The sequence below is a fragment of the Jaculus jaculus genome, chromosome 10, assembly GCF_020740685.1.
Source record: "Jaculus jaculus isolate mJacJac1 chromosome 10, mJacJac1.mat.Y.cur, whole genome shotgun sequence".
NCBI lineage: Eukaryota > Metazoa > Chordata > Mammalia > Rodentia > Dipodidae > Jaculus > Jaculus jaculus.
In genome coordinates, this window is record NC_059111.1 from 13,587,762 (window position 1) to 13,610,200 (window position 22,439).

Here is a 22,439-nt window from a genome sequence, read left to right on the forward strand (position 1 = left end):
GTGACGTGTTTCCGCGTCATCTGCCCCCCGAGCTTCGTTCTCATTGGCTGTGCGGGAGGCTGCGGGGGCGGAGCCGGGTGGGTGTTGCTGGAAGCCCAGCGGCCCGGGCGCGGGGCGAGGCTTCCCCTTTCCCCGCCCTCCAGTCCGTCCCCGGGACTGCTGCGCGCGCGGCGGCTGCGGCGGCGGCGTCGGTGGCTTGAGTTTCCCGGCTTGGGTGGTTGGAGGCCGTGGCTGGGCTCTGGTGTGTGCGCTGAGGGTCCGCCGGAGCCCGAGGGGCTGTGCAAGGAAAGAGAGCGGGAGAGAGCGCGAGCGAGGGAATCCCGGGGTTGCGGAGCGCGCGCGCGCGCAGCCGGGATTAGAGAAGTCCTTCGGCTCTCTGCGCGCCTAGCCCGGGGCGGGTGGGGCGAAGGTTGAGTGAGTGTGTGTGTGTTGGGGTGGGGGGGTCCTCGAAGGCCGTCGCTGTCTCCTCTACGCCGAGGCACCGTGCGGGGCGCGCTACCCCCCCCTTGAAGGTAACCTTCCTGGGGGGGCCTCCCGCCGTCCCGACTGCGTCCCGGAGCAACGGGGACGCGGGGCCGCCGCGAGAGGGGATTTGGAAGCTCCATCCCCCGGTGCAGACATGCCCAAAAAGAAGCCGACACCCATCCAGTTGAACCCGGCCCCCGATGGCTCGGCGGTTAACGGGACCAGCTCGGCCGAGTAAGTCTGGGAAGGAAGGAGGGACGGCGATCGAGGGAGGCCGGGCTTCGAGGGGAGGGGAGGGGAGCAGAGAAGGAGGCCCCGAGGGGCGCGCGGGCGCCGCTGGGCTCCGTCACGTACGGTTCCCGGGCTGGTGGGGGTGGGAGCTTAGGGGCGCGAGGAAGTCCCCGGCCGCCTCCGAGGGATCGGTGACTAAGCACTGATGGTGCTCCTGACTCAGGACCCAGGATGGAGCATCCAGCGAGTCCCCGATTTCCCCTTCCAATCGCCCCTGGCCCCACCGGTCAGGGTTCTGTGCAAGAAAATGAAAGCTAGTACGCCTCCTTCTCCCCCCCACCCCCCCGCCAACCCTTAGTTGTTTTCTAAATATGATCCTTCTGGGAATCTGGCCTGGAATGTTTTGGAAAGAATTCAGATCGCATCTGAGGATTTTGGGGGTAGGGCGGGGGGGTGGTATCTGAGATTCGGGGTCTGGAGCCCTTATCCTTCACCTTTGGTTCGCCTGACACCTGTGGGGCCTTGTTACCGTAGGTCAGCCGCCTGGCCAGCGGGGGCGTGTGTGCACCGCCTGGCTCATGGCTTTTCCCTGGCTCTACTTTGGGGAGACCCCTCCTATCCTTGGCCTTCGTGGCAACTTGTCTTGTTTGAAGGAAGCGGCTTTCGTCTCCTCTACATCTAATCATTTCATCTAAGCCGTCTCCTTACCCGTGATTTCTCCCCTGGCTTTCCGTATTTTGTCCGTGAGACCTAAAGTGACCCGAAAGGACGGCATGGAAACCACCCACAAAGGTTGCTGTACGCCTGCGGTTTACATGTTGCTTACAGAGCAGCGCTTTATTTCATAGGGGTGTTTGGTGGTGATTTCTGAGCTCAGCTGTCTTATATCTGGTCTGTCTGTCTCTCACACACACACCGACTGACTGGCAGACCCTCAGCTAGATGGAGAAATAACTAGAAAAGGAATTCTCAGTCTGTTAGCAGGAGACTGCAGGTAATGTGACAGTGAGGTCTGGGCCCTTCTGCCTTCCGCTGATTTCTGTAACTTCCTTCTTCTCCCAGATTTTAATAACTCAAGACCTTTTAGCTTGGTGACTTCCATCTATCCTCGAAATGATCACAAGGCTGGTGATGAACTTGTATGAGCTCAGCCAGATTCTATTAGACCTGCTCCCAACACACCCCTTCTTTAGTACCCCCCATACCATAGTGACTGTTTTATATGACATTGACCTGTATAGTGATGGGTAGCATTTTAAGTTTTTGTTTATTATTTACTTATTTATTTGAGAGTGACAGAGAGGGAGGGAGAGAATGGGCGCATCAGGGCCTCCAGCCACTGCAAACGAACTTCAGACCCATGTGCCACCTTGTGTATCTGGCTTACATGGGGGCCCTGGAGAATCAAACGTGGGTCCTTAGGTTCATAGGCAAGTACCTTTAGCATTAAGCCGTCTCTCCAGCTCTTATTAAGTATTTTTTTTTTTAATACTTGTTTGTGTCAGGCATGGTGGTGCATGCCTTTAATCCCAAAAATCTCAAAAAACCAAAAAAAAAAAATTTGTTTGCTTATTTATTTGCAAGTGGAGAGAGAGAGGGAGAGAAGAGAAGCAGACAGAATGGGCACTCCAGGACCTCCAGCCACCACGGTAAATTAATTCCATCTGGCTTTACATGGGTACTGGGGAATCAAATCTTGGTTGTTGGGCTTTGTAGACAAGCACCTTAACCAATGAGCCATCTCTCCAGCTCTATTTTGTTTTTCTTTTTCTTTTTTTGGTTTTCTGAGGTAGGGTCTCACTCTAGCCCAGGCTGACCTGGAATTTACTATGTAGTCTCAGGTTGGCCTCGAACTCATGGCGATCCTCCTGCTTCTGCCTCCCAAGTGCTGGGATTAAAGGCATGCACCACCATATCTAGCTTCCCCCCCCCCCCCCCTATTTATTTAAGACAGGTTCTTGCTGTGTCATCCAGGCTGGTGTGCAACTTGAAATCCTCTTGCCTTAGTTTCCTGAGTGCTGGGATTGCAGACTAGAGCCAGTATACCCAGTTTAGGGCAATTTTTTTTTTTTTTTTTTTTGTTAGAGTGGGCTCTATTTTCCATTTTATTTATCTTTTTTTTTTTTTTTTTTTTTTTTTTGAGGCAGGGTGTCACTTCTAGCTCAGGCTGACCTGGAATTCAGTGTGTATTCTCAGGGTGACCTCTAACTCACATGGATCCTCCTACCTCTGCCTCCCTAGTGCTGGGATTAAAGGTGTGCGCCAACAATGCCTGGCTTTGTTTCCGTTTTAAACTTTTGGGTTTGGAGGTGAATGCCTCCTGCTGGAAGCCCCTGTTGTCATTTTCTTAGTTGCGACATTATGGTTGTAATAATCTTGCAGGTGGGGGTATCTAAGGAACAGAGAATGATAAGAAGAAACTATCTCTGAGTCGGTGGTAGAAACATTGGGTGGAGACTGGGAGATTTTGAACAGTGGTTGAGAGGTTGGGCTGAGGAATCAAGCTGGGATTGAAGCCCGAGTCTGTTAGATGTGGTTTTGTGACCCCGGACAAGTTTGTTAGTCTATCTGAGGCCTCGGTTTATTTACCATTTTTTGTTCTGCACGAGTTGGCCCAATCACAGGACCTGCTTAACAGTAGTTGTGATTAAATGACCAAGTGCATAATAAACCCTCTTAAAACTGCCTGCTGTGGGCACTTTTATTACTGGGTGAGCATTGACAAGGCTAGAGGACGTTGGTAGGGCGTTTCCGTCCGTGGTGGCGGACAGGTTGAGGTTCTTCTGGACAAACAACTCCCTAGCTTAGTTTTCCATGGCACCTGCGTCTGCCCCCGTGACTCACGCTGGGTGACAGCGGCAGGCATCCCTGTGTAGGCTGCCTGAGACAAACGGGCTGTTCCCCCATGTTTTCTAGTGGGCAGCAGGAAAGCATGTGCGTCTACACCCTTCACCCTGGGAGGGCTTCTCAAGCCCAAACCTCCTTTCCTCCTTTGGGCCGCCGGCAGAAAGGGCTCTAAGGTACTCCTGGTTTCTGTGATTAGACCAACTGGGACGGTTTGAAACTTCAGACAAGGAGAGCAAGAGAAGAAAGAAAAGATCAAGTTATCAGGGTCAATTATTCCACAAGTACCTCAGGTTTGCCACTCATATAGCCCTTTGTCATTCAGGAAAGAAGCCGGGGAACGTTTACAAAACATTTAAAACGCGTGAGCAAAACACCAGGATCCCAAGTTTTATAATGAAATAAATTGGAAATAAGGTTATATCATTGCTGTGTTTTTATTTGTATATTTTTTTCTGTCTCCATTGCAGTTAGACTATAATCCACACTTCTCATCTTGGGCTGAGAGTTTTTATTTTTTATTTTATTTATTTATTTTTTAGTTTTTTTATTTTTGTTTTTTCAAAGTAGGGTTTCATTCTAGTTCAGGCTGACCTGGAATTCACTCTGTAGTCTCAGGGTGGCCTCAAACTCACAGAGATCCTCCTACCTCTGCCTCCCAAGTGCTGGGATTAAAGGCATGCGCCACCATCCCCAGCTATTTTTTATTTACTTATTTTTTTTTTTCTTTTGGTTTTTCAAGGTGGGGTCTCACTGTAGGCCAGGCTGACCTGGAATTCACTATGTAGTCTCAGGGAGGCCTTGAACTCTCAGCGATCCTCCTGCCTCTGCCTCCCGAGTGCTGGGATTAAAGATGTGCGTCTCCATGCCCAGCTGTATTTTTTTTCTTTTTGAGGTAGGGTCTCACTGTAGTCCAGGCTGACCTGGAACTCTAGTCCCAAGCTGGCCTCAAACTCACAGCAATCCTCCTACCTCTGCCTTCGGAGTGCTGGCATTAAGGGCGTGTGCCACCACGCCCAATTCTGAGTACTGTGTTCCCTCCCCAGTCTCTGCGTGAACTTCCTGCTGCTCCTTTCTCCTGCTGCCCTGGCCCTCTCACTTCCTCCATGAGACGGCCTCTGCACCCTCCTGGCCTTTGCACACACTGTTCCCTTCGCCTGCAGTGAATCAGCCCTCCCCCCTCTCTTTCCTAGCTATGGAAGAAGCAGTTGCCACACCTTCTTGCTTCTTCAGAGATATCAGAGCTGCTCACAGACCACTTTCTCACATCTCCATCTTTTCATTTTTTAAAATTTTTTGTTTATATTTATTTATTTATTTGAGAGCAACACAGAGAAAGAGGCAGAGAGAGAGAGAATGGGCGTGCCAGGGCCTCCAGCCACTGCAAACGAACTCCAAATGTATGTGCTTTCTTGTGCATCTGGCTAACGTGGGTCCTGGGAAATAGAGCCTTGAACCGGGGTCCTTAGGCTTCACAGGCAAGTGCTTAACTGTTAAGCCATCTCTCCAGCCCTTTTTTCATTTTTTTTTTTAAAGGCAGAATCTCACGATAGTGTATGTTGACCTGGAACTCACTCTATAGCCCAGGCTAGCCTCAAACTTGGAGCAGTCCTCTAATCTCAGCCTCCAGAATGTTGAGATTGTAGACACTAACCACCATACTTGGTTTCATGTCTCCATTATTATTATTCTTTTTTTCAAGGTAGGGTCTACCTCTAGCCCAGGGTGAACTGGAACTCACTATGTAGTCTCAGAGTGGTCTCGAACTCACAGCGATTCTCATATCTCTGCCTCTCAAGAGTTGAGATTAAAGTCATGTGCCACCATGCCCAGCTCCATGTCTCCTTTTTTCTTTTCTTTTTAGTCTTTTAAGGTGGGGGTCTCACTCTAACCCCAGGCTGACCTACTTAGTCTCAGGCTGGCCTTGAACTCACTGCAGTCCTCCTACTTTGGCCTCCCAAGGGCTGAGATGAGAGGCTAAGGTAAAGGTGTGTGCCACCACACCCAGCCCAGCCTTTTTTTTTTTTTTTTTTAAATCCTTGCGTGTGGCCTGGTGTGGTGGTGCACACCTTTAGTCCCAGCACTTGGGAGGCAGAGGTAGGAGGATCGCTGTGAGTTTAAGGCCACCCTGAGACTACATAGTGAATTCTGTGTCAGCCTGGGCTAGAGTGAGACCCTACCTCATAAAAACCAGAAGTCCTTGAGTGTGTGCATGCAGGTGAGATGACGGCCTTGCGTGGCTAGGGTCCTTGCCTTCCGCCATGTTGGAGTCAGGACCATTGTTTTCCCCTGCATGTGCCAGGCTAGCTGGCCCTCGAAATCCAGGGGTTCCTCCTGTCTTTCAGAGAAGTGCTGCCGTTATGTGGGTGTCGGGGACCCAAACGTAGGTCCTCAGGCTTTCACAGTGGTGCCTTTCCTGCTGAGCCATCTCCCAGCCATTTGCCTTACCTTGCTAGGTGCATAGGACCGTATGTGGCATACCGTGGGCTCTGGGTCGGTGTCTGCTGATTAACTGGTTGGGCAGTTTCTACCTACAAGGAGCACTGTGAAGATGAGGCAAGATAACACGCCAAGGGACTTTGAAAGCCACTCGATGCTGAATAAACTTAGGGCTTATTGTTTGGCCTTGGTGTCCCTGAGTTTGGATTTTGAACTGTTTTTGTGTAACTTGAAACGCTCAGACTTAATTATTCTGTTCATGGCATTAACAGGTCTGTCAGGTTTATGAGGAGCACACATCTGTTAGTGTGTGAAGGCCCTTGAGGAAGGGGACAGAAATGGTAAAGATAGACTGATTTATTTTGCAGTGATAATTGAACCCAGACCCTTACACATGCTAAGCTTCTGCACCTCCACTGAGCTATAACCTCACCCTTAAAAATGAAATATTTATTGATGGGCGTGATGACCCGTGCCATGGTGCGTATACGTGGAGGTCAGGGGAGTTGTCCAAGCTCCACGTTCTTTTGAGACAGGGTCTGTTGCCTTTGCAAAGGTGTCTGGCTCTGGAGGCTTTACATGAATATGGGGATTGAGCTTGGGGCTGTCAGGCATTTAAAAAATTTTTATTCATTTATTTAAGACAGACAGAGAAAGAGGCAGTGAGAGAATGGGCACGCCATGGCCTTCAGCCACTGCAAATGAATTCCAGATGCATGCGCCATCTTGTGTATCTGACTTACATGGGTCCTGGGGAATTGAGCCTCGAACCAGGGTCTTTAGGCTTCACAGGCAAGCGCTTAACCACTAAGCCATTTCTCTAGCCTGCCTGTCAGGCTTTGTAACCATTCACCTTAACCACTGAGCCATTTCCCCTGCTCCCCTCCCCTGCTTTTTAGAATTAAATTTTTTTTAAAATTTATTTATTAAAGAGAGAGAAAGATGAAGATAGAATAAAAGAGGATGTGTGTGGCAGGGCATCTAGCCATTGCAGTGAACTCCAGACACATGAGCCACCTTGTGCATCTGGCTTACCGGGTACTGGGGAATCGAACCTAGGTCCTTAGGCTTTGCAGGCAAGTGTCTTAACCACTAGGCCATCTTTCCAGCTCCTCCGCTCCTTTTGAAAAAATATTTTATTTTTATTTATTTATTTTTTTGACAGAGAAAGAGAGAGAATGGGCACACCAGGGCCTCCAGCCACTGCAAACGAACTCCAGATGCATGTACCACTTTGTGCATCTGGCTAAGTAGGTCCTGGGGAGTTGAACCTGGTTCCTTTGGCTTTGCAGGCAAACGCCTTAACCACTAAGCCATCCATCCAACCCTCCTCTACTTTTTAAGACAGTCTCACAAAGTGGCTGTGTAGCCTAGCATGTGGAGGAGGGGGTGGGAGATGGACCTTGAACTCATGCTCCTCCCACCTTTATATCCTCCTGAGGAGATAAAGTCATGCCTAGTTTATGCAGGGCTGGGGATTGAACTGAGCGCATTGTGCATGCTAGGCAAGCACCCTACTAACTGAGCTACATTTGCAGCTTAGCTAGCTTCCTCCCTCCCTTCCCTCTTGCCACCCCCCTACCCCACCCTCCCTTCCTTCCTTATAAAAGATGTCGCTGTGTAGTCCAGGTAGACTTGGAGCTCTCATTCCTCCTGCCTGTGCCACCTCTGTTGGGAGTTCAGGTGTGCACTACCCTGTCTTCCTGAAGACCTATGTACTTTGGGGGGGGGGTGTCCTCTTAGGGTCTTCCCTAAGATGTACACCATGGTAACCTGGAGCTTTTAACGTGGTTGTGCATGCATTTTGTGGTTCTGACCTTAGATGCTTCATGGATTCATTAGGGCAATATCTGGTACTGTTGTAGAACAGCCCTGGTGAAAAGTCAGGCCCTCTGAGGCCCATCCATGTCCTCGGGAAGAATGTGCTTGCTGTTGTAGCAAATATAAAGTGGCGGGATCTTAACGATGTAGTAGCCTGTGGCACGGAGATCTTGTGGAGCTCTTATTTGTACACAAACACTATATTCCATCTAGGCATGGTGACGCACGTCTTTAATTCCAGCACTTGGGAGATAGAGGTAGGAGGATCACTGTGAGTTCAAAGCCACCCTGAAACTATGTAGTGAATTCCAGGTTAGCCTGGGCTGGCATTCCATACATATTCCACTCTCACATACTGGTGCCGTTTTGAAGGAGAGGAGCAGAGACTTGCTGGTGGCGCTGGCATGCCAGGCCCAGTTTGATTTTCCTCTTTGCCAGGTTACCCACACTGTCCCATCCGAAGTGGTCGCTTTACTGTCCTCACCTGGAATTCACTCTGTAGTTCCAAGTTGGCCTGATCCTCCTGCCTGAGTGTTTGGATTAAAACAGTGTGCCATGTGCCGGGCGTGGTGGCTCACGCCTTTAATTGCAGCACTCAGGAGGCAGAGGTAGTAGGATTGAGTTCTGTGAGTTCGAGGCCACCCTGAAACTACATAGTGAATTCCAGGTCATCCTGAGCTAGAGCAAGACCCTACCTTAAAAAAACCAAAAAAAAAAAAAAAAAAAAAAAAGAAGAGAAAGAAAAATGTGCCATGGGCTGGAGAGACGGCTTAGCAGTTAAGATGTAAGATGCTTGCTTGCGAAGCCTAAGGACACATGCTTGACCCTCCAGATCCCATGTAAGTCAGATGCACAAAGGGGGAGCAAGCGCAAGGTTACACATGCCCACTAGGTGGCGCAGGTGTCTGGAGTTCACGTGCAGTGGCTGAGGCCCTGGCACGCCAGTTTTTTCTCTCTCTTTTTTTTTTGTTTTTTGTTTTTCCGAGGTAGGGTCTCACTCTGGTCCAGGCTGACCTGGAATTAACTCTGTCATCTGAGGGTGGCCTTGAACTCATGGCAATCCTCCTACCTCTGCCTCCCGAGTGCTGGGATTAAAGGCGTGCGCCACCACGCCCAGCTCTCTCTCTTAAAAATTATTTTTAAAAATGTGTGCCACCACACCCAGCCTTGTATTTTTTTAATTTTTTGTTTTTATTTTTATTTATTTATTTGTTTGTTTGTTTGTTTTTCGAGGTAGGGTTTCACTGTAGCCCAGGCTGACCTGGAATTCACTAGGTAATCTCAGGGTGGCCTTAAACTCATGGCAATTCTACTACTGCCTCCCTAGTGCTGGGATTAAAGGCGTGCACCATCATGCCCGGCTTTGTTTTTATTTTTATTTATTTATTTGAGAGCAACAGATAGAGAAAGAGGCAGAGAGAGGGAGGGAGGGAGGGAAGGAGGGAGGGAGAGGGGGGGAGAGAGGCGGGGGAGGGAGAGAGAGAAAGAGAAAGAGAAAGAGAGACAATGGGCATGCCAGGGCCTCCAGCTACTGAAGATGAACTCCAGACACGTGCACTACCTTGTGCATATGGCTAATATGGGTCCTGGGGAATTGAGCCTTGAACTGGGGTCCTTATGCTTCACAGGCAAGTGCTTAACTGCTAAGTCATCTCTCCAGCCCAGCCTTATATTTTTTTCCAAGGGAGAGAATATGCGCTCCAGGGCCTCTGGTCACTGCAAACTAATTCCATATTCCTGTGCCACCTTGTGCATCTGTCTTATGTGGGTACTGTGGAACCAAACCTGGGTCCTTAGGCTTCGCAGGCAAGTGCCTTAGCCACTAAGCCATCTCTTCAGCCCTCTCTCTTTTTTTTTTTCCATGTCCTGTGACCTGAGTTGTTTCCCCAAATCCCAGGAGAGCAGTTTGGTGGCTCACATACCTGTTTGCTGAGTTAGCTCCTAGCTGGATGAATGGAGTTTTGTTTTAAAAGAGCAGGTGTTAAGAGGCCCACTGAAGGGCTGAGAAGCTGATCCGGCCTCAGATTTCTCTCAGGGGCATCCTGCTTTGATGTCTGAAAGGGAGCTGCATTCAAAAGAGGTTGGAGGGGCGGTGAAGGAAAAGTGGATAAGAACAGTGACTTCTACCTTCCTCTTTTCTCTCGTTTTTTAAAAAACCCTTCTCTTTGACTAGTTGACTTTTCCAGGACAGGTCTAGGAATGTTGCCTATACAAACACCTTTTATTTTTAATTTTTTTCCTTTTAAAGGATAGATTTATCAATAAAATATTATACATCTTTAATACTCTGGTACAATGCTTCGTACACTGTGGGGAAAATAAGTGTAGGTCTAGTCAGCTTCACAAAGGATCCTTTTCCATTAGCTTTTATTAATAAAGAGCCACAATCAGGCCGTAAATAATCAGGCAATTTACTAATCACATGATTTGAGACTTAGGATGAAAACTTATAAAAATAAGTTTGCTATATGGCAAAGTTATAGATACACTAAAACCAACTGTTCCATGTTTCCACCTGTGTGAGTGGCCCATTGTGAAAAAGGAAGAAACTCCTTAGTGCTGCAAGGTACAGCAAACAAGATTTGGGAACTTTTCAAAAGGAAGAAGGGAAAGATCTCAACAAAATTAAGATGTAAAACAGATCCCAAGAAAGGCATCTTAAAATGAGGGTGGCCACGTGCTTACTTGAGAAACCTTACCCCCAAGGGAAAGGGAGCCACTGCACTGGGCTTGGATTTCTGCCTACAGTCTAGGTTTTCCTTATGATCACTAATCTACGACAAAACACATCGCAGGAGCAGACCTTTCCACAGTCCCCTGATGTAGGAAAAGACACAAAACAAGGTCTTGTATTAGTTCTTAAATCCCAATAAAAAACACTTAAAAATAATTGCGACCATTTTCTCAAGCTCCTGGGCTCTGTGACACATGCACGGACACCAAGCAAGTCCTACGTGTAGTTCTGACTCCATCTAGTCATTGCTTGCAAAGTCCCTCACAATGGGACAGGTACCTTGAGTTTCAGGAGGACACACACTGCATGTGAGGGGCTTTTTATATTAAAAAAAATTATTAAGATTCCTCAATACCAGGTAATGTTCCAGATAAGTTTCTTTACCCCCAAAATAAAATCCTATGTTTCTAAGTGAAACACTCAGCCAGCTGTGGAATTTTGTGCAGATTCCATGTCTTTGAAAGGTGGACAAACACCTTTTAAAGAGCCTGTACCCATTCAATTCTCCATTTAGTTTATGTTTATTCCATTATATGCTTATTTTTTAGATTTTATATATATATATATATATATATATATATATATTATTTATATATTTATTTTAGGTCTTTTTTGAGTTAGGGTTTCACTGTAGTCTAGGCTGACCTGGAATTCACTATATAGTCTCGGGGTAGCCTTGGACTCACGGTGAGCCTCCTTGCTGTCCGCCTCCCCATTGCTGGTATTAAAGGCGTGCACCACCATGCCCAGCTCTCTCTTTTTAAAAATATTTTATTTTCTTTCTTTATTTATTTGAGAGAGGGAGAGAGAGAGAGAGAATGTGCATGCCAGGGTCTTTAGTCACTGCAAATGAACTCCAGACGCATGCACTCCCTTGTGCAAGCAAATGCCTTAACTGTTAAAGCCATTTCACCAGCCCTCTTCTTTGTTTTTTTTGAAGCAGGGCTTCAGTGTAGCCTAGGCTGACCTGAAACTTACAGTAATCCTCCTACTTCAGCCTTCTGAGTTCTGGCCATCAAAGGCATGTGCTACCATACCTGGTCAGATATATATCAGATTATATATGTGTGTGTGTGTGTGTGTGTACATACATAACATACATAAATACACACACACACACACATACGTATATACCTTTTTTTTTTTTTTTGGTTTTTTGAGGTAGGGTCTAGCCCAGGCTGACCTGGAATTCACTATGGAGTCTCAGGGTAGCCTTGAACTCATGGCGTTTGTCCTACCTCTGCCTCTCAAGTGCTGGTATTAAAGGCGGGCGCCACCATGCCCGGCCATACATACCTTTTTTTTAAGGTAGGTTCCTGGCCAGGCTGTCCTGGAATTTACTATGTAGTCTCAGGGTCCTGGGGAATTGAACCTGGGTTCTTTGGCTTTGCAGGCAAGCACCTTACCGCTAAGCCATCTCTCCAGCCTGCTGGCTATATTTTTGAAATGCGATTATTTTCTTTTCATTGTGGTAGTTTAACTTACTGAGCAGCTGGGCATAGTGGCATATGCTTTTAGTCACAACACTTGAGGTAGAAGTAGGAGGGTCACTGATAGTGCAAGGCCAACCTGGGACTAGAGTGAATTCCAGGTCAGCGTGGGCCAGAGTGAGACCCTGCCTCGAAAAAGCTCTCCTCTAACCCCCACTCAGAAAATAAAAATTACTGAGTGCTAACTGCACATATAAGTCACAGTGCTGGGAGCTGCTCATAGGTGACTCGGAGATGGTTAAGATACTAAACTTTGCCTCCAAGTATCTTAACTTCTAATATGGGAAGGGGAGAGCCAACTATAGGTGTTCCAGAGGGGAAAATAAATGGCTGCAGAGTAAAAGTGTCCCGAAAGAAAAGGTACAAAGAGAGCACTGTGGAGCTCACTCAGAGGAAGGAGCCCATGCACCCAGCAGGAAGGAGAGTTGGAGAGCCCTCTCAGGGATGACATTTGAACTGGGTCCTGAAGGAGGGCTAGGATTTCCGTGGGAATGAGGGGAGGGGCGTGGCAGGAAGAGAGGGCTGGATGAGCCACTTCACCCAGGGGAAGTTTAGGATGTGTGCTAGAGGGGACCAGCAAGTAACTCGGTGTGACTGCAGCGGGCCAGGTCGCCGGACATGAAGCTGGAGAGGTAGGTTGGGCCTGTGCTGTGTGTGGTATCCGGGCAAGGGCTTGGACAAGTCACTTGCCAATTTTTCTTGCCTTGTGATCGTTTTTTAAGGTGCTTGTATTTTTCCCACTTTTTTTCTTTACGATAGGGTCTTGCTGTGCAACCCAGACTGCCTCCAACTTTTAGATCTCCTCACCTTAGCCTTCCAAGTGCTGGGATTACAGGCACGTGCCACGGTGCCTGCATTGTGTTCCGAGTTTTAAAGCTGTGCAAATTACGAGGCTTTCAGTATGTTTGTTGTACTAAGACACAGTACTCTCTGTTCTTCACAGGCATGTCATTTCTGTGGGAGAGCCTATTTTCACATTAACATTTAGGTATCTGCAACCTCTCCAAACTGGTTGTGGCTTCTTTTTAGTTTTTTCTCTCTTAATTAATAACTGTGTTGGTGTGAATTATAGGCTTAAGTTAACTTTTCGCCACAATGAGTTTTTATTGGAAGATTTTATTAAACATACTCACTCATTTGGTGCATTTTTCTGGTTTGCTTTTACTTAGTCCTTATGGCATTTTGACTTTACACTTCTTTTTGTTGTTGTTCTTTATTTTTATTTATGTATTTGAGAGCGAAAGACAGAAAAGAGGCAGAGAGAGAGAATGGGCGCGCCAGGGCCTCCAGCCACTGCAAACGAACTCCAGACACGTGCGCCCCCTTCTGCATCTGGCTAACGTGGGTCCTGGGGAATCGAGCCTCGAACCGGGGTCCTTAGGCTTCACAGGCAAGCGCTTAACCGCTAAGCCATCTCTCTAGCTCTAAACTTACTATTTTTTAAATAGGGAACGATTCACAAATCTGCATGGCATCCTTGTGCAGGGGCATGCTAATCTCTGTATTGTTCCAATGTTAGTATGCATGCTGCTGAAGTGTGCACTCTTTAAACTTCTTATTAGCCTGGCTGTGGGTGTAATTATGTAGACATACAATTTGGTGTGGTTAAAGAAAATTGAAATATTTAGTATATTTCTTTTGTAATATTTTGTTTATTTCAGAGAGGAGGAGGAGGGAGGGAATGGGCGCAGCAGGGCCTCTAGCTGCTGCAAACCAACTCCAGATGCATGTGCCAACTTGTGCTTCTGGCTTATGTGGGTTTTGGGGATCGAATCTGGTGGATCCTTTGGCTTTGTAGGCAAGCGCCTTAACTGCTAAACCATCTCTCCAGCCCTAGTATATCTTTCCATGTATTACTACTGCCTCACTTTCTGCTCTAGTTTGTTTTGTTTTGTTTTTGGTATTTTGAGATAGGGTCTCACTGTAGCTCAGGGTGGCCTGGAACTCATGGCAGTCCTCCTACCTCTGCCTCCTGAGTGCTGGGATTAAAGGAGTGTGCCACCTTGCCCGGGCACTTTCTGCTCTAGTTTTAATAGTTTTCTTCAGAATAGTGCTCTGTGTCCCAAGTAATTTCAGTTACTCTTAGCACTTTGACTCTGTCATAATTTTTCCCTCCCCCCTGGAATTCACTGTGTAGTCTCAGGGTGGCCTTGAACTCATGGTGATCCTCCTACTTCTGCCTCCCAAGTGCTGGGATTAAAGGCGTGCGCCACCATGCCCCCACCATGCCCGGCATATTTTTTTTTTTTTGTTTTGTTTTTCAAAATAGGGTCTCACTCTAGCCCAGGCTGACCTGGAATTGACTGTGTAGTCTCAGGCTGGCCTTGAACTCACAGCAATCCTCCTACCTCGGCCTCCCGAGTGCCCAGTTGTTTTTTATTTATTAATTTATGAGAGAGGCATATAGAGAGGAGGAGAGAGAGAGTGGGCGTGCCAGGGCCTCTAGCCACTGCAAATGAACTCCAGATGCATGTGCCACCTGTGTATCTGGCTTACGAAGGTCCTGGGGAATTGAACCTGGGTCCTTTGGCTTTTCAGGTGAGTGCCGTAACCACTAAGCCATCTCTCCAGCCCTGTTTTACTTTACATTGCAATTATAGTTTGATTTGCATGAATTATCCATGTCCTACATTTTGTTACATTGATTTGGTCCATCTAGTAGGTTTTTGATTGATATACATGCATTTCTGTATTTACCAGCATCATCTGTAAAACATGCCTTTCTTGTAGGCAACCTTGCACTGCTCTTAGGGGAGCACTCAAGTATAAGAAGGCTTTGGGAGGACCTTCTGGGCCAGAGAATTTTCTGTTCTTCCTAAGGAACCAGTGGATCCTGTTAGCAGTGGATCCTGTAGACCTGGATGGGACCTTCAGGTTCTCCTAGCCCTAGCCAGTTGCTTTCATTTGAGACATCAGTATGCCAGAGGAGTTGGGGAGGAACTTGGTACACATTTCCACTGCTCTAGTAGGAGACAGGTGAATTTATATCTGGCTCAGGATCTTGTGGTTACAGTTACATGATTTCATTTTGGATACTTAATGGTTTAAGAAATTTCCCAAGTTTTGCTGCAGCTTAGGCCAACCTGGAATTCACTGTGTAGTCTCAGGGTGGAAATATCTATATAATTTTGAGGTAAGGTTTCACTCTAGTCCCAGGGCTGGCCTCGAACTCATGGCAGTCCTCCTCCCTCAGCCTTCTGAGTCCTGGGATTATAAGCATGAGCCATTGTGCCTGGCTTGCTTTCGTCTTTGTTGTCATCTTTTTTTTTTTTTTTTTTTTAATTACTTATTTTCAGGTAGAGAGAAGAAAGACGGAGAGAATGGGGGCACAGGATCTCTGGCTACTGCAAATGAAACTCCAGATGCGTGCGCCACGTTGTGCATCTGGCTTTACGTGGGCAGTGGGGCAATCCAGTGCAGGGCGTGAGGTTTTGAAGGCAAGTGCCTTAACTGTTGAGCCATTTCTCCAGCCCCTTTTGATTTCTTTTTTTTTGGAGGCCAGCACAACAGACTGCCTTTTTTATGCGAGAGAGAGAGAGAGAGAGAGAGAGAGAGAGAGAGGGAGGGAGGGAGGGAGGGAGGGAGGGAGAGGGAGAGAGGGAGAGAGAGAGAATATGAATGAGTTGGTGCTCCAGGGCCTTCAGCCACTGCAGTCTAACTCCAGCTGTGTGCGCCCCCTTGTGGACATGTGCGACCTTGTGTGCTTGTGTCACTGCATCTGGCTTACATGGGACCTGGAGATTCAAACATGAGTTCTTAGGCTTTGCAGGCAAGCGCCTTAACCGCTAAGCCATCTCTCCAGCCCTTCTTTTGATTAAAAAAAATATTTTTTTAAAATATGTTTTTTTTTTATTTATTTTTGAGAGCGACAGACACAGAGAGAAAGGCAGATAGAGGGAGAGAGAGAGAGAGAATGGGCGCGCCAGGGCCTCCAGCCACTGCAAATGAACTCCAGACGCGTGCGCCCCCTTGTGCATCTGGCTAACGTGGGACCTGGGGAACCGAGCCTCGAACCGGGGTCCTTAGGCTTCACAGGCAAGCGCTTAACCGCTAAGCCATCTCTCCAGCCCTAAAATATGATTTTTTAAGAGCTGGAGAAAATACAATTTTTAAGAGCCGGAGAGATGGCTTAGCAGTTAAGGCGTTTGCCTGCAAAACCCGAGGACCCAGGCTCCCACCCCAGGACCCTTGTAAGCCAGATGCAGAAGGTGGCGCCTGAGTCTGGAATTCGTTTCCAGTGGCCGGGGGCCCTGGCATATCCATATTTTCTCTCTCTCGCTGCCTCTCTGTCTTTATCAAAGAAGCAAATAATTTTTAAAAAAATATTGTTTAAAAACCATTTCATTTATTAATTTGCATGTATATATATATGTGTGTGTGTATGCCAGGGCCTCTTGCTGCAAAGGAATGTCATATGCTTGGGTTACTTTCTGTGTCTGGTTTATGTGGGTCATTAGGAGTCGAGCAAGCACCTTTTAACTACTGAGCCATCTTTCCAGCCTCTTAAAAAATTTTATATATAGGGCTGGAGAGATGGCTTAGCGGTTAAGCGCTCGCCTGTGAAGCCTAAGGACCCCGGTTCGAGGCTCGGTTCCCCAGGTCCCACGTTAGCCAGATGCACAAGGGGGCGCACGCGTCTGGAGTTCGTTTGCAGAGGCTGGAAGCCCTGGCGCGCCCATTCTCTCTCTCTCCCCCTCTATCTAGCTTTCTCTCTGTCTCTGTTGCTCTCAAATAAATAAATAAAATATTAAAAAAAAATTTTATATATATACACGTACATACACACACCCACATGATTTTAAGGCTAGTGACTTTGTTAGATTAAGAGATGTCGTGGGGAGGAGTAGGTAAAGCCCCTAAAATAAGTCTTAAAAATGTTTTCACGCTGGACGTGGTGGCGCACACCTTTAATCTCAGCACTCAGGAGGCAGAGGTAGCAGGGTTGCCTGGAGGCCTGTACTGGACTACAGAGCGAACGCCAGGCACGCCTGGGCTAGAGTGAGACAGCAGCAACAAAAATTCAGATAACTTCCTGAAGCTTTGGAAAGTGGTCCCTTTATATCTTCACTCTTTTAAGCGTTCAGGAGAGAAAGAATAAGGAAATGAGGTGAGATTTCCTCTATCTGTACAAGGAGGGCTTTCTGTAAGCCTCATAGCGTCAGTTTTAGGAGTTTTCTCTGGGTTTGGTAATCCCAGCACTTAGAAGGTTGAGGTAGGACTGCTATGAGTTAATTCCAGGTTACCCTGGGCTAAAGTGATACCTTACCTCCAAACCAAAATAAAACAAACCAAAATAAAAACACCCACAATCAAAAATCCCCTTAATGCAATGAATCTTTCTGGAAGTGACCTGTGTTTTAGTTTAAAAGCAAGAAAGTTTCAGAATCTCCAATGTTTGCATGGGCTTTTCAGAAAAAGTGGAACAGTAGAGTGAACAATTTACCTGGGCTCCAGAGTCAGTTTTAGTCTTAAAATATGGGAATTGTATGGAGTTGAGCCTGTCAGTCGTCAAATGTTGTCCTCATAGGTTTGTATGGAGCCAGCCTGGTTATGTTTCCTTTTTTATTGAGTTATAGGTCACACATCAGGGTTAATTTTACAACAGTAGATCATGGGGCTGGAGAAATGGCTTAGCAGTAAAGGCACTTGCCTGCAAAGCCAAGGAACCAGGCTTGATTCTCCAGGTCCCGCATAAACCAGATGCACAAGGTGGCACGTGCATCTGGAGTTTGTTTGCAGTAGATGGATGCCCTGGTGTGCCCATTCTCTCTCTCTCCCTTTCTCTAATAAATCAACAAAAATAAATATTTTTAAAAAGTAGATCAAGCCAGACATGGTGGTTCATGCCTTTAATCCCAGCTCTTGGGAGGCAGAGGTAGGAGGATTGTTGTGAGTTCAAGGCCACCCTGAGACTATAGAGTGAATTCTAGGTCAGCCTGGGCCAGAGGGAGACCTTTCCTTGAGGGGAAAAAAAAATCTTGTGAAGTTCTGGGTTTGCTCCTTTCTTATCAACACAGAAATAAGATAAAATAGACTTTCTCATCTTTTACCACACTGAACCCTGAGTTAAAATTATTTGCCTCCTTTTCTTTTGTCCCTCCTCTTGGTAACCAGTCCCAAGAATGCCCTTATCAGGTGCCTTTAGAAAGTTAGCAGAGATTCTGAGTTAAACTGCAGACCTCTGTGCAGTGGCTTATGAAATCCGGGTTGAAATCCTGCCTTCCCTGCCCGCATGCCTTGCCGTTAGCTCATTCCTCCCACTGCGTGTTTACTGGGAGGGGAAGCAGGAGTCAGAGAGCTACTTAGCGTTCTGGTAATGACTGCTGTCATAGAAGGTTTATGTGCTTTCTTAGGTGTGCATTTGTGTCTCCTGATCCAACTTGGTCATCAGAGCCAAGCAGAGGCTCCCCTCAGCAGGATAGTTGCCTCAGCTTCAGGAAAGCCTGATAGGCCTCCCTGGCCAGGCTTTTACCACAGTAGGTCTTGAGCTTTAGCCCAGGCCTGGAATTCCCTGTGTAGTTTCAGGCTGCCTTCCGACTCACCGCGGTCCTCCTACCTTGGGTCCCCAGCGTGTGCCGCCATGCCCGGCATCTTTTGCCCTGTTTTATTTTGGTAACTAAATTACAGCTGGGTTAGCATGATTGTACCTTGTTGCATTTCTGTTTCTGAGGGTTGTATATCAGGACCAATATTTATAAAGGCCTAAGCAAGCTAGGCGTGGTGGCGCACGCCTTTAATCCCAGCACTCGGGAGGCAGAGGTAGGAGGATCACTGTGAGTTCAAATCCAACCTGAGACTCCATAGTGAATTCCAGGTCAGCCTGGGCTAGAGTGAGACCCTACCTCAAACACCAGCAACAAACAAACAAAAAAGTCCTAAGCACTTCCCACTGTCTTTGTTAGGAACCGACAAGGGGAATTAGGAAAGTGCCAGAAATGACCAACCAGCAGGTGTTTTGGTGGCACTGAACGGTCTCAGCTTGATCCTCGGTCACCACCTGACATGTGCAGTAGTGGGACAGAGGATGAGCGGAAGCCAGTGGTTCCGGAGGCTCAGAGGACGTCGGTTACTGGAGGCTTGCCCACAGCTGAGGAGCTGAACAGTTCCTGACCAAGTTGCTTTGCTTCACAGACAAGGGCACACATGTAGGACGAAGCTTTGAGTCTGTGAGGTGATTAAAAAACAGACCCTGGGGAGGCTTGGATGGATGGCTTAGTGGTTAAGGCATTTGCCTACAAAGCCAAAGGACCCAGGTTCAGTTCTTCAGGACCCACATTAGCCAAATGCACAAGGGGGCACATGCACCTGGAGTTCATTTACAGTGGATAGAGGCCCTGGTGCGCCCATTCTCTCTCTTAAATAAATAAAATATATTAAAAAAAAACCCAAAACAAAAAAGAATGCCGGGTGTGGTGGTGCACACCTTTAATCCTAGCACCCAGGAGGCAGAGATAGCCAGCCACCTTGAGAATACACAGTTAATTGTGGGTCAGTCTGGACCAGAGTGAGACCCTACCTCGGACACAACCAGAAAAAAACAAAGAAGAAAGAAACAAACAAACAAAAAATCCTGTGCAGGCAGGGCCAGTAGGGCGGAGTCGGAGACATGAAAGCTTTATTCCTAAAGAGTGTGACTGGAAATGAGCTGGGTTTCTTGAAGGCCTGTCTGGTGTCTTCACTCTTGTGGTCCTGTTTGCACTGACCCTTTACAAGAACAGTCTCAGTGTTCTCTGATTCAAATGAAGCAGATGAGGCTGAGGGGAGTGAAGTCATTTCACCGGCTTGTACACAGTGCGTTACGGAGTTAAGTTCAGAGCTCAGGGCTGTCCTGTTGGGCCCTCTGCATTCCCGTCAATCACATCCCCCGCCCTCCTCGTTCTGTAAAATGCGGGGGGTCTTTTAGAGCTGTACTTTTCAAAACTAGCTGTTAGCCACATAGAGCGATTTACGATTAAGTTTAAATGCAGCTTAAATAGTGGTTTCTGGGCCATTTCAGCCATAAGGTGTAGTGGTCCTATGTAGCTCCTGTATTGGACAACATAGGCTGGGCCCTTCCATCCTTGCTGAAGTTCAGTTAGTGCTGGGCTGGAGGTCAGTTAGTCTTGTCTTTTGATTTTTTTCCCCTTTATTTTGCAAAGGAGAAAACGAGGGAGAAAAGGAGGAGGTAGTAACCTGCGCAGTGGGCATCAGTTGGGTCAGGAATCCCAGCTTTCAGAGTGGCTGCTGGTGGGTCTCCAGCGCCGGGGCCTCTGCGCTGCTTTCCGAATGAAAGGATGGAGAAGGTAGAGGAGTGACTTCCTACTCTCTCAGCCATGCTTCTGTAGCTGGAGATTTTTCCCTTTTCTTTCAAAGCACAGTCCTATATTCTCCAAGTTCAAAGAGCATATCTGGACTAGTTTCCCCCAAGGAAATGAAAGACATTTGTTGGAAAGGAATTCCATACTTAATGTATGTAGTGGCACTTGGATTCCCTCTGGTTCCTCCTCTGCCTCCCTACCAAGCACTTTGTAATTCAATTTGCAGCTGCTAACCATTTGTCCTCCAAACAAGACACAACTTCAAAACAGTTCAGATGACAAAAGTGTGTCTAACTTTGCTCACAGCTGCCTGTTACTTGCTGTTGACTCATGGCACTGGTGTAGGATCAAATAGATTTAGAATATGACCAAAATCACAATGAATTTTCTTTCCTTCTTCCTCCCTCCCTCCCTTCCTCTTTCAATCCTCCTGCCTCAGCCTCCCAAATGCTGGTATTACAGTCATACACCACTAACCTAGCTCCAAAATTCCAATGAATATCTAATTTGTGTATTAAGATTAATGTTCATTAAACTGAAATTTAGTACCTACCAGACACTGGCTTCCAAGATGGGATAAAAGGGCTTTGATTAAAATTGAAAGAGATGCAGATATGGGCAAGTCAAATGCATTTAAATTGTTTTATAGAATCGTTTATTTATTTCCAAGCATACAGAAAGAGAATGAGAATAGTCACACAAGGGCTTCCAACTGCTGCAAACAAACTCCAGATGCATGCACCATCTTGTGCATCTGGCTTTATGTGGGTACAGTGGATTCAGCACCTTAACCACTGAGCCATCTCTCCAGCCCTTTTTGGTTTTTTTCAAGGTAGGATTTCACCCTAGCCCAGGCTGACCTGGCACTCATTCTATAGTCCCAGGCTGGCCTCAAGCTCAGTGATCCTCCTACCTCTGCCTCCCAGGTGCTGGAATTAAAGGTATGCACCACTACGCCCAGCTATATTTTAAATTTTTTTTTTATCAGAATTACATCCTTAGTATTTTTTTAAAATATATTTTATTTATTTTAGAGAAAGAGAAAGAGAGAAAGGGCCCTCCAGAGCCACCAGCCACTGCAGATGAATTCCAGACGCATGCGCCCCCTTGAGCATCTGGTTTACGTGGGTCCTGGAGAATCAAACTGGGATCCTTTGGCTTTGCAGGCTAACGCCTTAACTGCTAAGCCATTTCTCCAGCCCCCATCCTTAGTATTTGACATCCATGCATCTTCCCATTACTCTCAGATTGGTAAAAGCTTTAGATTAGATCATAGCTCTGAAGGAAATGGAAGAATTACATGCAAATGTCCGTGTAGGTGCTGATAAAGACTTAAATCACACCCTCCAGTGTCTGAATGACAGCCTAAAGTGTATGTGTGGGCTGGAGAGATGGCTTAGTAGTTAAGGCACTTGCCTGTGAAGCCTAAGGACACAGGTTCAATTCTCCAGGTCCCACGTAAGCCAGATGCACATGGTGGTGCATGCATCTGGAGTTCATTTGCAGTGGGTAGAGGCCCTGGCACACCCATTCTCTCTCTCTCTCTCTCTCTCCCCCCCCTTCTTTCTGTCTCTAATAAATAAAATAAAAATAAATAAGAAATATTAAAAAAATAAAAAAGTGTATGTGTGCATATTTGGGGGTTGGGCACATGGGAACAAGAATTGTACTGGGTGATTTTTGAAAAGAATATATTATTTATTTATTTGAGAGAGAGAAAGAATCTGGGGGGTGGAGAGAATGGGCACACCAGGGCCTCCAGCCACTGCAAATGAACAAACTCTAAATGCATGCGTCCCCTTGTACATCTGGCTTAGGTGGGTCCTTGAGAGTCGAACCCGGATCCTTTGGCCTTTCAGGCAGACGCCTTAACCTCTGAGCCATCTCTCCAGCCCTGATTTTTGTTTTTGTTTTTGTCTTTTTGAGGTCGTGTCTCACATTAGCCCAGGCTGACCTGGAATTCACTGAGTCTCAGGGTGAATTGAATTCACAGCAGTCGTCCTACCTCTGCCTCCCGAGTGCTGGGATTAAACGTGTGCGCCACCACGCCCGGCCTGGGTGATGTTTTTAGGAGGCAAGTGTAATTCACAGACTTTGGGTTTAGAAAGTTGTCTTTTA

The 22,439-nt window shown here is 47.1% G+C and overlaps 1 protein-coding gene and 1 non-coding gene across 2 annotated transcripts in view; one reads left to right on the forward strand and one right to left on the reverse strand.

Moving 5' to 3' along the window:
• Positions 1-613: 613 nt before the first annotated feature.
• The window catches only part of Map2k1 (mitogen-activated protein kinase kinase 1), a 95,456-nt gene continuing 73,630 nt past the window's right edge, over positions 614-22,439 (forward strand). Inside the window, exon 1 of the mRNA XM_004662557.3 lies at positions 614-699. Within this exon, the coding sequence (XP_004662614.1) occupies positions 620-699 (80 nt within the window). The 5' untranslated portion in view covers positions 614-619. The remainder of the gene's footprint in view (positions 700-22,439) is intronic.
• Positions 13,465-13,567, reverse strand: LOC123464227. The gene has a single exon (XR_006639463.1). It is a non-coding gene; the product is annotated as a U6 spliceosomal RNA (small nuclear RNA).